Genomic DNA, 14116 nt, shown 5'->3' on the forward strand with positions numbered 1-14116 from the left:
CCTGTGCTCATGCAGGATATCCTTATAACATGGCCTGTCTGAGCACTAGGACTGAAGTCTGGGACTAGTGATTAGATGATCTCCAGGTGGAACTGGGAGGCAGATCCAGGTTGTGTGATGTTTTATTTATCATTATCTGACACTGACATCCAGCACTACTACTAAATGACCTGTGTCTTTGTATCAATATGTCCTTATTGTAGTTTGGACAAGATTAAACATTATATTATGTTATATCCATTTTACCTCTGACTATCGTTTAACCCCTAGATTTCCAATGTTGGAATAGTCTGCATTGTAATATATTTCCCAGACTTTTAAATAAAGTCCTAGGCTATTTCATTATATCACTGTGGTCAGTAATCTAACCTGGAAGGCAAAAGAACAATAGACTTGGATAAAACCATCACAGGACGGAACATTGACATATTCTAGGCTCTAAGGAGGTCTGAACATACCGCCACTCATCAAAGGGTGAGCAAAATAACAACTGTTTATTTAATTATGACCTGTGTTCCCTTCTTAGCTATCACTTTAAGCCCCTTTCCCTCCTCATATCTTTGGCATGGCCTTCTCAGTCTTCTCTTTATCCAATAAGAGCGCATTGCAAAGGGCTATTTAATTCTCAAATTTCATCTGGTTTTCAGAGAAGTGAATATTTCCAGATTTGCCAAAAATCTGGTGACTTACTAGCGCCCACTGAAAAATCAGGTCAATTAGTGATTCTAGAAGAATGGAACAGAGCCAGCTCTCCTCAAAAACCTTGGAGATAAATCAGCTATGGAGAATCCTTAAATATACACCCTCCCAACACGAAATATTAACAACATTCATCGTGTGTACAAGATTTACTCTACCAAATTGTCATAAAAGAAATCAGCAGAGCCCTCTTGAGATAAGTTGACTTTACCACTCTCGTTTCCCAGTGGTCTAACATACTAATAGAACACATGAATTATATGCTTTCATTATAACTTCCAGTGTTATTATCGTCCACAGCAGGCGAGCTAAATAATGTTATAATATTGGTCAGCAAGATGAATATTGTGGTATACAAATGGGAAACCTGAAGTGAAAATGATAAGAATGAGACAATCTATTTGAGGATGAAAGTGAAGGTTTAAGAACCTAGGTGGTATATTTACTAAACTGCGGGTTTGAAAAAGTGGAGATGTTGCCTATAGCGACCAATCAGATGCTTGCTGTCATTTTGTACAATGTACTAACTAGAATCTGATTGGTGGCTATAGGCAACATCTCCCCTTTTTCAAACTCGCAGTTTAGTAAATCTAGCCCCTAGTCTGAATAGTCACAGAGCTTATACTGATGTGTAACAATGGTGAAATGGAAGCTCAGAATTGCAAAGAGATGCAGCTTAAACAAATTAGAGCCTGAATATTGAGCTATTAATATTGTAGCTTCCAGACAGACCATTGAGTATGTAACAGGCCTCTACATGAATCCAGCTTGTTTAAGAAAGATATTGGGCCTCCTGTAGAGTTTGATGCATTTTTCTTAATAATACGGATGTAAGAAGCGTCTGAAAAGAAAAGAAAAGATAATTAGCAATTCTGTGTATACTGAGCAGCATGCACCTTATGATATATGAACGTTAGCACAACATGTGAGACGTCTGTTACATTTTAAATGTATCCTATTCGTGACTGGCATTTTAATGTAGAATACAAAGTTTAAAGCACGTCCCAAAAGTAATCCAAGCCAGAGCTCACACACTGTTTGGGGCTTTTCATCCCCAATTTTGATTCAATCAGAGCAGATTAGGAAAATTGTGTTATCTATAAACCTAAAAATAAAGGTTTGTCTTTAATAGTGTACTACTGAAGACTGTTGAAAAGTGACACGAAATTTGTTGGCGCTATATAAAATCATCATTTATTTATATAGCGCCAGCAGATTCCGCAGCGCTTTACAATTGGGAACAAACATTAATAAAATACTGGGTACTATACATAGAGACAGAGAGGTAAGAGGGTCCTGCTAGCAAGCTTACAATCTATGGGACAATGGTTTGATAACGAGGGTAAGTGCTGCATCATATTGAATATTTGTCCAGCTAGAATGCAAAGGGTACAAAGTATTGAGTGGGCTGTGTGATCAGTCACACAGTAATGTTGGTCAGAGGGTTGTTGTCTTGTGTTAGCTGTGTAGAGTGTGGTAATAGGGTAACCTAGGGAGATTAAGAGGGTGGTTGAGGAATATTATAAGCTTGCCTGAAGAGGTTGGTTTTCAGAGAACGCTTGAAGGTTTGAAGACCAGAGGAAAGTCTTACTGTGCAAGGGAGGGAATTCCACAGAATGGGTGCAGCCCCAAAAATGTCCTGTAACCGGGAATGGAGTAATGTGATGAGAGTGGAAAAGAGACGCAGATCTTGTGCAGAACTGAGGTGTCGAGTTGGGAGAAATTTTAGACAAGTGAGGAGATGTATGTCGGTGCAATTTTGTTGACGGCCTTGTATGTTAGTAGAAGAATTTTCCTTTGATATTTTTGACAGATCAGCAGGTTATGTTCAGCTCTTCTCTAGGATTCCTTGGTTTGATATTGTAAGAGTTAGATTTCCGGTACACATAGTACCAGACTAACATCCACTGTACAAAGAGAGCTGCAGTATATGAACTAAAAGACAGGGTAAGCACATCAAATATATTTATTGTACTGGAAGAAACCCATGTCTTCCACAACAGGGAAAGATCCTTTGTATCTCACTATAGGTCACATTCTCTTGATTGTAGCTACAGTCAGTTTCAGAGTGTTTGTGTGCATGTCTCTGATAATGGACAGATGCTCTGCAAGGTTTCTCAGGTTCTTCAATGCTTCTACAAGGGCATTAACCACCTTCCCTCCATGGGTGTGTAGATCCTTGGAGCTAGGGCTCAGGTCCTTGTTACATCTTGGTACCCCATTCAGGCATCATGTCCCTGGTTGTCCCCAACTGACCAGTTCTTACTTACTGGGGTGCACTCTGAATAGACTAATTGTCTTTCTTGACTCTAGGAACCTGTCCTGCTACCTGTTTACTGTACTGAAGCAGAAGACAAGAGTAAATAAGTGTATCCAATTCTATTGTCATCAGAATTCAGCTGGGGTCACAAGTAGACATGGTCTCAACAGATGTATTCTTAGTCAAGGTACACACTGGAGAGTTTTCCAACCAATGTTTTATCTACAACGATTGTACCTGCATCTGAAGGTCCGATTGGTCGAGCGGAACGTGTGTACACACTAGACACGTTTTAAACGATTTGTGGAAGACCAACCATCTGAGCAGCGACTTTTAACAGCCATTTAATTGTCTTAAAAGATTTTGTACACACTGCATGGACATATGGGCTCCCTGCAACGATATGTCGAAGAAGTTTAAATAAAGGGCAGAACATCTCCAGCAAAAACCTTTCCTCATATAGACACTATCGTCACATCTGACCCAAGTTCAGAAGGAGAGAAGGATGCAACACGCAGAAATATTTGTGGTCCTTCAGGTGATGGGAAGGGTGTGGTCAACAGGATGGAAAAGCTGAACAAATATTTTACTGAATTAAGGGCAAACATCAATGATATTAAGAAAAAAATCAAGAAAATTGGTTCAATGTTTCCAGTATATGAGAAAGTTATGTCGGAATGGAGTAGCCAGGTTAATCGTTAAATATGTCAGTGGATTTATAAGTGATGCTTTTTTCTATATCCATTGCTATGGATATTGTCTGCTAATGAATGTGCTAGATTAAATAAGCATGGTTTCTTTGGTGCACTTGCAATAAATATATATATTTACTTACAATAAAGTCATAAGTATGAAACCTGTTGAATGCACATGTATGGTTTTATCCAAAACACATCTATAGAAGATGTTGCCCATAGCGACCAGATTCTAGTTATCATTTATTTAGTACATTCTACAAAATGACAGTTAGAATCTGATTGGTTGCTATAGGCAACATCTCCACTTTTTCAAACCCGCAGTTTAGTAAATATACCCCTAGATGTACAGGGGGGGTTTAATTATGGGGAGCAGACATGTCCAATACACATCTTTAGTATGTGCCTTTCTTGTAGACTGTACTGAGAAAGGTGAATAATTAGGCAAGCAGACATATGCTATACACATCAATGCAATACACAGCTACTGTTGCTTTTCCGTTAAAAGGACATAATTGCCATTGGACTGATGTGTGGACACCGCACCACGTGGGAGAGGAGAAGACATCAGAAATTTACATACACATACCCCGAAAGGAGCCGCAGTTTGAGGAACTATCACCAGTTGGTCATGGAATCAGTCGTGAATTCATACACACTACATGACCGGAAGGTGATTGGAACGAGATCATCAAACGGTTCGACCAACCAAATGAAACAACGATCGGCACTTTGGAACCACTGTCGTTCATCACAGGCAAACCGAGAGGGGGTTCCTAGTGCCTGGAAACCCCCCTCCAAGCCTGGGGCACTGTATAATTGAGGTGGCTGGACCCTACTACTGCTTCACACAGCTCTGCTTGAAAAGGGAGAGCTGTGTGCACCTAACAGTAGTGCATGCAGCATTGTCCATGTATATTATGGGGATAGAAGGAGTTGGAGAGCAGTCAGGCACTTTCTAATATTATAGCCACACCCCCATGCTTGCTGGTCACGCCCACTGGCAGCGTGGTGTGGAAACCCCCCCTCTACAAATCCTGCGTTTGCCCCTGGTTCATCGTGTAAGTAAACAGACTAACGCGATATCTGACCGTACTGTCGCATGTCGGCTGATTAGCTCGATGATTGGCTGAAATACCTCCAGTGTGTAGCCAGCCTTAGTGACAGAAAGACAAACTTATTTACCCTTAGGTTTAAAAATGGTGAAGGGAGATTTATGATACCACCATATACGCTATAAACAATGCTGATGTTTGTTGTTTGTTCATCTCATGATATCCAATGTGAATTTAAAACTTTTTTTTTACCATGTTACAAAACTGTAAGTAAGAGTAAAGATCATTACATTGTGTAACAGATGTTGATAAACTGTATAAAAGCGTGTACTTGTCTACACAAGGCCGCACATCTCTCTGTATGAGAAGTGTCCACCTCAGATGTGAATGTATTAAAGATTTCATATTTACTTCAGCAAACTTAGTGCCTTAACAATAGATAGATATCAATGCCTATCATCTGTTAAGCAACACCCACTATTTAGCATAAACACACCTGCTAGTTTATATGACGACACCCACCAGCCTACTGAGATACTTATGCCAACATATCACTGGCATTTAGCTAAAAACATTTTTTTTAACTACTGCTAGTATGAACCATACGTGTTCTGACAAAGAACGGTCATTGGAAGACATACAAAAACCACACAAGGCATTGATTGAAACACAAGCAGAAAATAACATCTGACCATTTTATTTGAGGTTACTTTAGACACGGTTCTACGCTAGGCTTAAAATTAAAATAAATTAATACATTGTTAGGGCACATGCTAGGGATGACTTCAATGGAGTGCACACTCACACGGCTCAAACACTGGTGATTGGCTGACTGTCAGTGACGAGGGATTGACTGGTGCGTGTTAGACTGGTGCGTGTTACCGTCACGTGCCCTGAAAGTGTGCTCTCCACTCCTTGAGTACATTATTCTTCTACTATACACATACAATTAAAGTATATACTTTATGTACAGCTCCAAAATGCAAATTTAATTATATCCATCAGTAGTAGTTCTAGGTGTCCACCCGGTCACGTGTGTCTAAATTAAATACATATGCTCAGTTTAAAGAAATATATTCAAATGTATGTTGTGTTTTATTTTTATTTGTGCAACGTACATTGAAATTCCTTGGTTCAATTGCAAGTTACAGTGTTAGATGGGGCCCTACACACGTTTGGCTTAGAGCCCCCATATACCCTAGAGTTGCCCCTGGTGGAGGGTCTGGATGCTACAGAAAGTTGCTACAGTCATTCTGGAGGATCAGGAGCTGTATCCATGTGGAAAACACATCACAGTCAGGTTCTTCTCTTGGGTGATTAAGAGGAAGTCAGGACAGCTCCAGCCTCGTTGAGGAATTTCTCCCAGGCCGCCTGTACGAATTCACCGGGGAAGTGAGAAGCTAAGACCTCCTGGATACAACCGTTCAGCAACTGGGGAGAGAAGAAGATCCGAGTAAAGGACCTGAGGGATTTCGGTTCAGAAAGTGTATATATCACAACTTTCCATGTGAGAGCATTATATAGAGCTGTAAAACACACATTGGAGGTAAAAGAAAAAAAGATCTCTGTCCCTTCTCTTGCAGCAAGTTGCAATGTGAGGAGGTTCTCTAACTGAGCAGACATAAAGTGACTGACAGGCTTGTAAACTTGCAATGCAGAAATGCAGTAGAAGTCATACACGAAAGTGCAAAACACACAGGAGCACAGAGCTTTTCTATTTTTACCAAGAAGCCTATTTGTCTACATTAATATGTGCACCCAACAGGGAGGATTTAGGAACTACCCCCTAGAAAAGTCCTTTTGCAAGGAGAAAAATGTCCTGTGCCCCCCGTCTAAACTGGAAAGAACCCAGAAATGTGTCTTTTTAGCCCCTTCTGTCTCATTTGAATATTCTCTTCCTGCAAAATACAAATTCACATTTTGAATGTAACTAAGAACATTAATGCCCCAAGCTCACAATCAGCAAGTAATACCCCAATCCGCCCTGCTCTCTCACCAGCAGAACGTTTCACCCCGCAGTTGCCACCACTAATATGTGTAACATCTGAGCATTGCATAGGATTGTGCATATTTGTGCAAAAGCAATTTAGATTTGCACTGTCAGAGGCAAATTTTTACACTTTTGAAAATCATCTGGAATCTGCCATTTTCAATCTTTCCATCGGTCTTTTAAATATGTTAAAAATGAAAAACAAATACATATCAAATATGATCAATTATTGCGTGAATTTGATTCTTTGTTTCTACCGAAAATCTTCTAAATAACCTCGGACCTTACAATCCATCTGTCCACATGCTTTCATCTTATACTCTCTGATAATATTGGTATAAAACCGATAAAAATGGTGTTTCTGGTAGAGATGGTCAGGTTCGGTTTTCTGAAAACCGAGCCCACCCAAACTTAGGGGATCCGAGTAGGCTTGCGAGCCGGCTCGGTATCTCCGAGCGTCCTCGTATCTGAATCGAGGCAAAACGTCATCATTGCTGTGGAAGTCAGCAAATTGTATGAAGTCATTTCAATTAAAATCGAGCAAACTTGGTTGTCTTTGTCTGAAAAGATGCGTATGGCACGCTACGGCGTGAAAGGGCGTACGCGGCCGCAACACGTGGCAACAACAGTATTTGCGCTTTTACATACATTCGCACAAACACTCACACTTGTAAAACAGTACACATTAATGGTAGTTGCAGCACATAGTTATTTATGTCAAAATATAGTAAAGTTTATGTGTAATATTATAAGTTATATGCATATCAGTAAAACATATGGTACACGTTGAAGGAATCATGTCATGTGTGGGATCATATTAATCCCCTTTACATTTGCAACTGTCCGGTTCACTCTGCGAAGGGATCGCAGAGTGCATACGCAAGTTATTAATGTTAAGGAATTATGGACTATTAGGATTAGTAATCTTGGTGGGAAGATCAGAGCTCATGCCCTGGAGAGATGACCCCCACCTTTGGATTCCTGTGCTTAAACTAGCCTATGACCTACAACCCCCTGGACCCTCCTGAAGCCTGGACCAATAGAAGCAAGCCACACCCTTTGCATTGTTTTACTGTATTTCTGTTTGCATATAAGCAGCAGCTCCTCGTCTAGTGTTCAGTAACCTAGACCACAGACTTCAGGACTGAATGACTGTTCACTGGATCCAGAGCGCCTGCGATAAGTAACGGCTGTACTTATTATTATTTCACTTGAGTTATTCTGCTACTTTTTGAAAATAAATATTTGTGCGTTGGAAACACAAATCGAGATTCGACAATCGTTATTGGATAGCGACAAAACGCTCATAACATTGCGTTGGCGGATCTCGCGGGATTTGGATTCCATAAGTACCTCCCTCCCCAGGAGAAATTAATGTTATTGAGGTTATTATTATTAATAATAATAATAATAATAATAATAATAATAATAATAATAATAATAAATAATGTAGGCATAAAAAAAGAGGCAAATTATGTGATTTTAGCAAAAAAAAATAGGGATTTTAGAAAACAAAATCAGGATCCAAAACCAAAACACGCGAGGGCGGTTTTGCCAAAACCAAAACACAAAGTTAATCCAGATCCAAAACCAAAACACGGGAGTCATTGAACATCTCTAGTTTCTGGTGCTCTATATACTAAATGCTAGTGTGTCTCATTTTTAATGTAAGATTTATTAAACCAATTGGAGACCACTCCTTTTTAAGTTCTAAGTGGATGTATAATTTGTGCATCCAGATTTATGTCGGGGTCTTAGTATTAACCAGCTAACTCTGCTGCTGCTGCTGCAGGTGAGGTCACTCTGCAGGGAGACATTGAGACCTTGAGGAGTCTTGTAATACTAAGAAACAGAAGTGGCTCTGACTTCACAAAGCTGCATGCTTTCTGTCAGAGGATTAAATGGTGAGGATAAACTAAATACCATTTTAAATTACTTTAAATCTCGTTTACAGAAGCGCAAAACATTCAGGTGCGCAGAACATTTCATTATGTGCAAATATACCCATTTGTTTGTCTCACGATACAAAAATGTACATCCATACTGCTCAACATTGGCTCCTAAACGATTGTCACAATTTTGGTAATTACAGCAGGGTGTGTGGCTAAGATGATGTAATATTTGTGTCATTAAGCCCCGCCCCCCACCACTTATCTATTGCAGGGTGGGATCCAGGAGGTTGCCCTGGTCTCCCGGGAGGTCTCCCAGAAATGCAGGAGTCTCCCAGACATTCCGGGAAAGTAGGCAACTATGCGTTAAAGAAAAGCAGCTAATGAATCTCTAGAGACTTAAGTGTCCTTTACCTTTCTGTCTCCATTACTGAAGTCACGTTGTCTTACCTGTCAGTCTTTGATTAAATCTTGGTCTCCGTGAAAATGGAGATTACGGAAACAACGTTTCATTTATTAGGAGATTTTCTGTACATTAAGCCCCTCACCTTAATGTGATCAATGCTGACTTTCAGCTTGTTGGTATGAAGGTCTTGGTACTTGTTCAGGTTGCCCAGGTTCTTTGCGGCTTCTCCGAGGGCATTCATGATTTTTCCTCCATGTGTCAAGATGTCCTGAGAGCCAGGAGTCAGATCGAAGCGGCCGAAGAAAGACTTTGTATCAGGGTGCTTCTGGAAAAGCCTGGGAATAAAACATACAGAACTTAATCAAAGAATAGGTCGATTAACTGTTGTGGGTTATGTATCTCTAGTTACGTCACAGAGATAGGACATTTGTTTCTAACTGCCTGGTGGCATCTTAATCTAACAGACATAGAATACAGTTTGTCATATAGTTCCAATTATAACTATTAGGATCTTCATTGTCTATTTGTGAGGCATTACAAACCTCCACAGCACTGAACAACATAGCGAATAAAACCGGTTGACTGAGAAGGTGCAGACATTAAACAGAGGGTAGAGTGCATAGGCAAACCGAGGGGGGTTTCCTAGTGCATGGAAACCCCCTCCAAGCCTGGGACAATGTATAATTGAGGTGGCTGGACCCTGTCCCCACTTCACACGGCTCTGCTTGAAAAGGGAGAGCTGTGTGCACCTAACAGTAGTGCACGCAGTATTGCCCATGTATATTATGGGGATAGGAAGAGTTGGAGAGCAGCCAAACACTGTCTAATATTATAGACACTCCCCCATGCATGCTGGTCACGCCCACTGGTGTTGTGGTGTGGAAACCCCCCTCTACAAATCCTGCCTTTGCCCCTGGAGTGGGCCCTGTTCATGAGAGCTTACAATCTACAGGAATAAGGCTGAGACAATACAAGCTATTAGTAGCTGGTGGTACCCAGAGAGAGTGGTATCAGGTGGGAGTACAATAGGTGATAGTAAAGTGGGTTTTGCCAATGAGATTTAAAGACTGAAGGCTGGGGGAGAGTCTGGTCAGGAGGGGTAGGGTGTTAGATAAGTGGGGAGCAGCATTGGAGAAGTGTAGGAGGGTGTAGTGAGAGGTGGCTAGCTCTTGAATGACAAGAAAGACAGGGGGGTAAATGTACCAAGCTGAGAGTATTTCGGCAGGTTTGAAAAACCAATCAGATTCTAGCTATTATTTATTTAGTACTTTCTACAAAATGACAGGTAGAATCTGATCGGTTGCTATAGGCAACATCATCACTTTTCAAACCCACTGGATAACTCTCAGCTTCATACATTTACCCCAGGGGCTCTATTTGCGAGTAGTGTAAATACAAATCAGAAAGTGGTAAAAGAAAACACATTTTTATATTTGAAGCACAATAAATGGGGTTAATCGGGTGCACACATATGCATAGCTCAGTCAAAAAAGTTTAAATATTTGAGATATGTCAAGAACACAGTCGATTTCAGTCTTCAGCACAATGTAATACTAGAAGCTAGAAGCTAGAACTATGAATTAATCTACCTGATCTACATACACTCAGGCTATGAACCTCCCATCACCTCCACCCACATAGCATTACCTGCTCACAACCTCAATCCGCAGATCACTGGTTACCAACCTCAGAGCACATTGTTGTGTCAATAGGTTGAAAGTGTCACAAGATATTAGACAGGAAAGAATTTGGCAGCGTGTTCAGCGCCATGTAACCAATGTCAGCAATGTCATAGTCTGTACTTCAGCGGAACGATGTCCTGTGTCGTAGGATGACATCACGCTGGACAGCTGCAGGATTCCCGGAATATGTTCCAGCACCCTCGTTATTATTATAATCAAAAACTAGTAACATTATCCACTTTTGTTGTTTTAGAATAATTTAAATGGCGTAGGAAAATAAGGAAGGATGGTGTAAATACCCAATGGGGATGATATAACTGTAATCTGAAATTGAAAATGCGTAGGATAGGCCTTATGTTAAAATGGCAATATTTTTGTTTTATTATTTCATCTTATTTACTATAATATTGTAAAACTGGTGGGTCACAAAAATATTAATAGCTCATTATATGTAATTGTGGCAATAATAATAATAATAATAATAATAATAATAATAATAATAATAATAATAATACATGCCCATAGCCTCACTCCAACAGTATAGTACTACCTAGAATGTAAGCTCTCTATGTAATTATGTAACTTTGCGAGTGGTAGATATGTAATTACTTGTTTGTATTTGTAGAATTTTGTCACTTTTGTAATTATGTTATGCTGTCATTTTGTGGTATGTTTTAAGAACCTATGTACAGGGCTGCTTAACCCTTCTGGTGCCTTATAAATAATAATATTATTAATAATAATAATAATAATAATAGAAATAATAATAATAATAATATTATTAATAATAGAAATAATAATAATAATAATAGAAATAATAATAATAATAAAATAATAATATAAATAATAATAATAGTAATAATAATAATAGAAATAATAATAATAATATTATTAATAATAATAATAATAATAGAAATAATACTAATAATAATACTAATAATAATACTATTAATAATAATAATAATAATAAAATAATAATAGAAATAATAATAATAGTAATAATAATAATAACAGAAATAATAATAAATAATAATAATAATAATAATTGCCCATAGCTTCACCACCCCAGTTTATTAGCTGCCCATAGCCTCCAGTCCATTAGTTTAGCCTCCAGTTTGCAGCCTCTGCACAGCCTCAGCCCAGTGCATTAGCTTTATTACTTGCCCATAACCTCAGTCCCAGTTGGTTCCCTGCCCACACCTTTCCATGGCCTCAGCTCCCAGTTTATTGGCCTCTGGAGCGATCTTCTCCCACAGGGAAAGGACGGCAGACTTCTCACTATCGGAAAGCACCATCTTGCCTCTGGAATACTCTCTGTACCTTGCAGAAATGTTTATGTTCTGACTAGTAGCCCAGTCCTTATATACAAGCGCAGCTGCCTATACATTGTGATTGACACATGACCTCATTAATTGAGATCCTTGTAATCTGGTCTGGAGTGGAGGTGACTTTGGTTAATTATCAGTGGTCGTGCGTGACAACTCCATGCTGTGTCTTACTTTGAGCCATTATTTTAATTGGTCATGAGTCCTAAGTAGCTGAAATCTGAAACCACCAGTAGCCATGGAATGTCAAGTATGTTTTACTCCTTTCCCATTGTTATTTGTATCGCCAATGAAATGCTAATCTGTCTTATCACTCAACTGACCACAGGGATACGGAAAGGGGAACGACGATAAGACCACGTACACCACGTACACCAGATCCTAGTACATGGAAACTAGACTGCACCAGTAGGGCATCTCAAGGGTATATACACATTAGAGCAATGACTATAGCTGGGGAAGACCATTTGGTCTAAGGACAAGTGATCAATGACATACAAGGTAGGATAGGTCATTTCTTCTGGATTTTTAAATTCAAAAAGCCCTTACCCATGATATTACCTACACATAATATTTAATTATCTTGTGTGATATGTCTCTATTAGAACAGTATAAGTAATTAATATATCAATCAAATTAATTATTTGGACAACTACATTGAAAATGAAACATTCACAAATAAGCATTTCAAACACCTGTTGGAAATAAAGATAATTTAATACTATAGCCTCCGAGAGCCTGATTCATCGAGAACTGTATCTGACGAATTTGAGCGTATCAAAATCACTCTGTGCTGGTCCAGAACTGGGACATATGCCTGTCCGTTCCGTCTGCAAACGCAAAGGTCACTTATTGCAGCCTTCGATTTTAGGAGTGAACAGGACAGGGAAGACATAGGTCCTGTACAGTAGGGACGTGCCAAACTCCAGCGCCAGCTCTGGGCATCTCAAGGTTACTTGTTTTTCTGCCGTATCTCTTGCTCCAGCTACAGGGCTAGTCTAAGTATTGATCAGTAGTGATGACAGTCTCATAGCCATGCTATAACATGGGTTTGCAATCAGGAGCAACTGTAAAAACCTTCTTTTATTTTTACCTGGTGGCGTTCATTTTTTATTTTTCTGTGTGTTCTTTTTGTGAATTTATATTCCACGCAGGTATTGGACGTATACTGCAGTGTCTTGTGGATTAGAGCAGAGTGGGCATGCACCCAAATTCAACAGCACACCTATCTTGAGATCCATGCCCTGTTGAATTTGGCCGTGTACAAAGCCGAAATACGTAAGTTTTTACTAAACGCAGGTTCCTTGCAGTATACGTGCTGTGATGAATCGGGCCCCTAAAGTTTAAATAGAATAAGGCAGAGAACAGCATCACTCTGCTCTATATTTAAAAAAAAAACAGTTTGGAAAGTTTCGCAATTTATATGGATAATGCTATTTGTACTAATCATGGTCAAACTGCACATTAACTAGACACAAAATAAATCAGCCATAGCGGATATTGGCCTAGATGCTCCAAGCTCTGTGATTGAATTTAAGAGATTGTTAATGCTTTTAAGTTCTCCTTAGAACTAATAGGGCTTGATTTACTAAGCTGCGGGTTTGAAAAAGTGGGGATGTTGCCTATAGCAACCAATCAGATTCTAACTGTCATTTTGTAAAAAGCACTAAATAAATGAAAGCTAGAATCTGATTGGTTGCTATAGGCAACATCCCCACTTTTTCAAACCCGCAGCTTAGTAAATCTAGCCCATAGTCTCATTTAGACTTTGCATTTTGAGCTCCATGAGTACCTTTAAACATTGGGATAAAAAGCAGACTTGCATCCAGCTCAGAAACGTTAACAGCAATAGCGCCTGACATACAGAACGACAGGGGTAACACGTGTTAGTAATAAATATAAAAGTCACGTGTTCCATATAAAATTAAATACTACCACAAATACAAATTATATTAATACAAGCATCTGTTTCCCTTTTAAAAATCAAATGGCAATCTACTTTCCTGCAGTAATGAAGATGCAAATGTGAATTAAGTCAATTCGAATAGGTGGCTGAGACTCTGTTTTACAAAGCCGCCACGCTAATGAATTAAGTACTTGAGTGGTCAATGGACA

At 39.3% G+C, this 14116-nt stretch overlaps 1 protein-coding gene across 1 annotated transcript; it reads right to left on the reverse strand.

Annotated features, from left to right (window-relative positions):
- Positions 1–5390: 5390 nt before the first annotated feature.
- Positions 5391–12022, reverse strand: LOC142143057 (hemoglobin heart muscle subunit alpha-type-like). The gene is made up of 3 exons (XM_075200774.1): positions 11877–12022; positions 9137–9329; positions 5391–6140 (listed from the first exon to the last, which is right to left on the reverse strand). The coding sequence occupies exons 1-3, from the start codon at positions 11969–11971 to the stop codon at positions 6027–6029; spliced, it is 402 nt and encodes a 133-aa protein (XP_075056875.1). The 5' UTR covers positions 11972–12022; the 3' UTR covers positions 5391–6026.
- Between the last annotated feature and the right edge of the window lie 2094 nt (positions 12023–14116).

Source organism: Mixophyes fleayi, chromosome 3 (genome assembly GCF_038048845.1).
Source record: "Mixophyes fleayi isolate aMixFle1 chromosome 3, aMixFle1.hap1, whole genome shotgun sequence".
NCBI classification, from domain to species: Eukaryota; Metazoa; Chordata; class Amphibia; order Anura; family Limnodynastidae; genus Mixophyes; species Mixophyes fleayi.

What these genes read in the sequence shown, in the direction of transcription:
- LOC142143057 (XM_075200774.1), bottom strand. Translation starts at nt 11,971, where the DNA reads ATGGTGCTTTCCGATAGTGAGAAGTCTGCCGTCCTTTCCCTGTGGGAG. An exon ending in GGAGCTGAGGCCATGGAAAG is followed by an intron (nt 9,330 to 11,876) that starts GTGTGGGCAGGG and finishes TTTTATTCCCAG; the next exon opens with GCTTTTCCAGAAGCACCCTG. An exon ending in TCAGCATTGATCACATTAAG is followed by an intron (nt 6,141 to 9,136) that starts GTGAGGGGCTTA and finishes TTCTCTCCCCAG; the next exon opens with TTGCTGAACGGTTGTATCCA.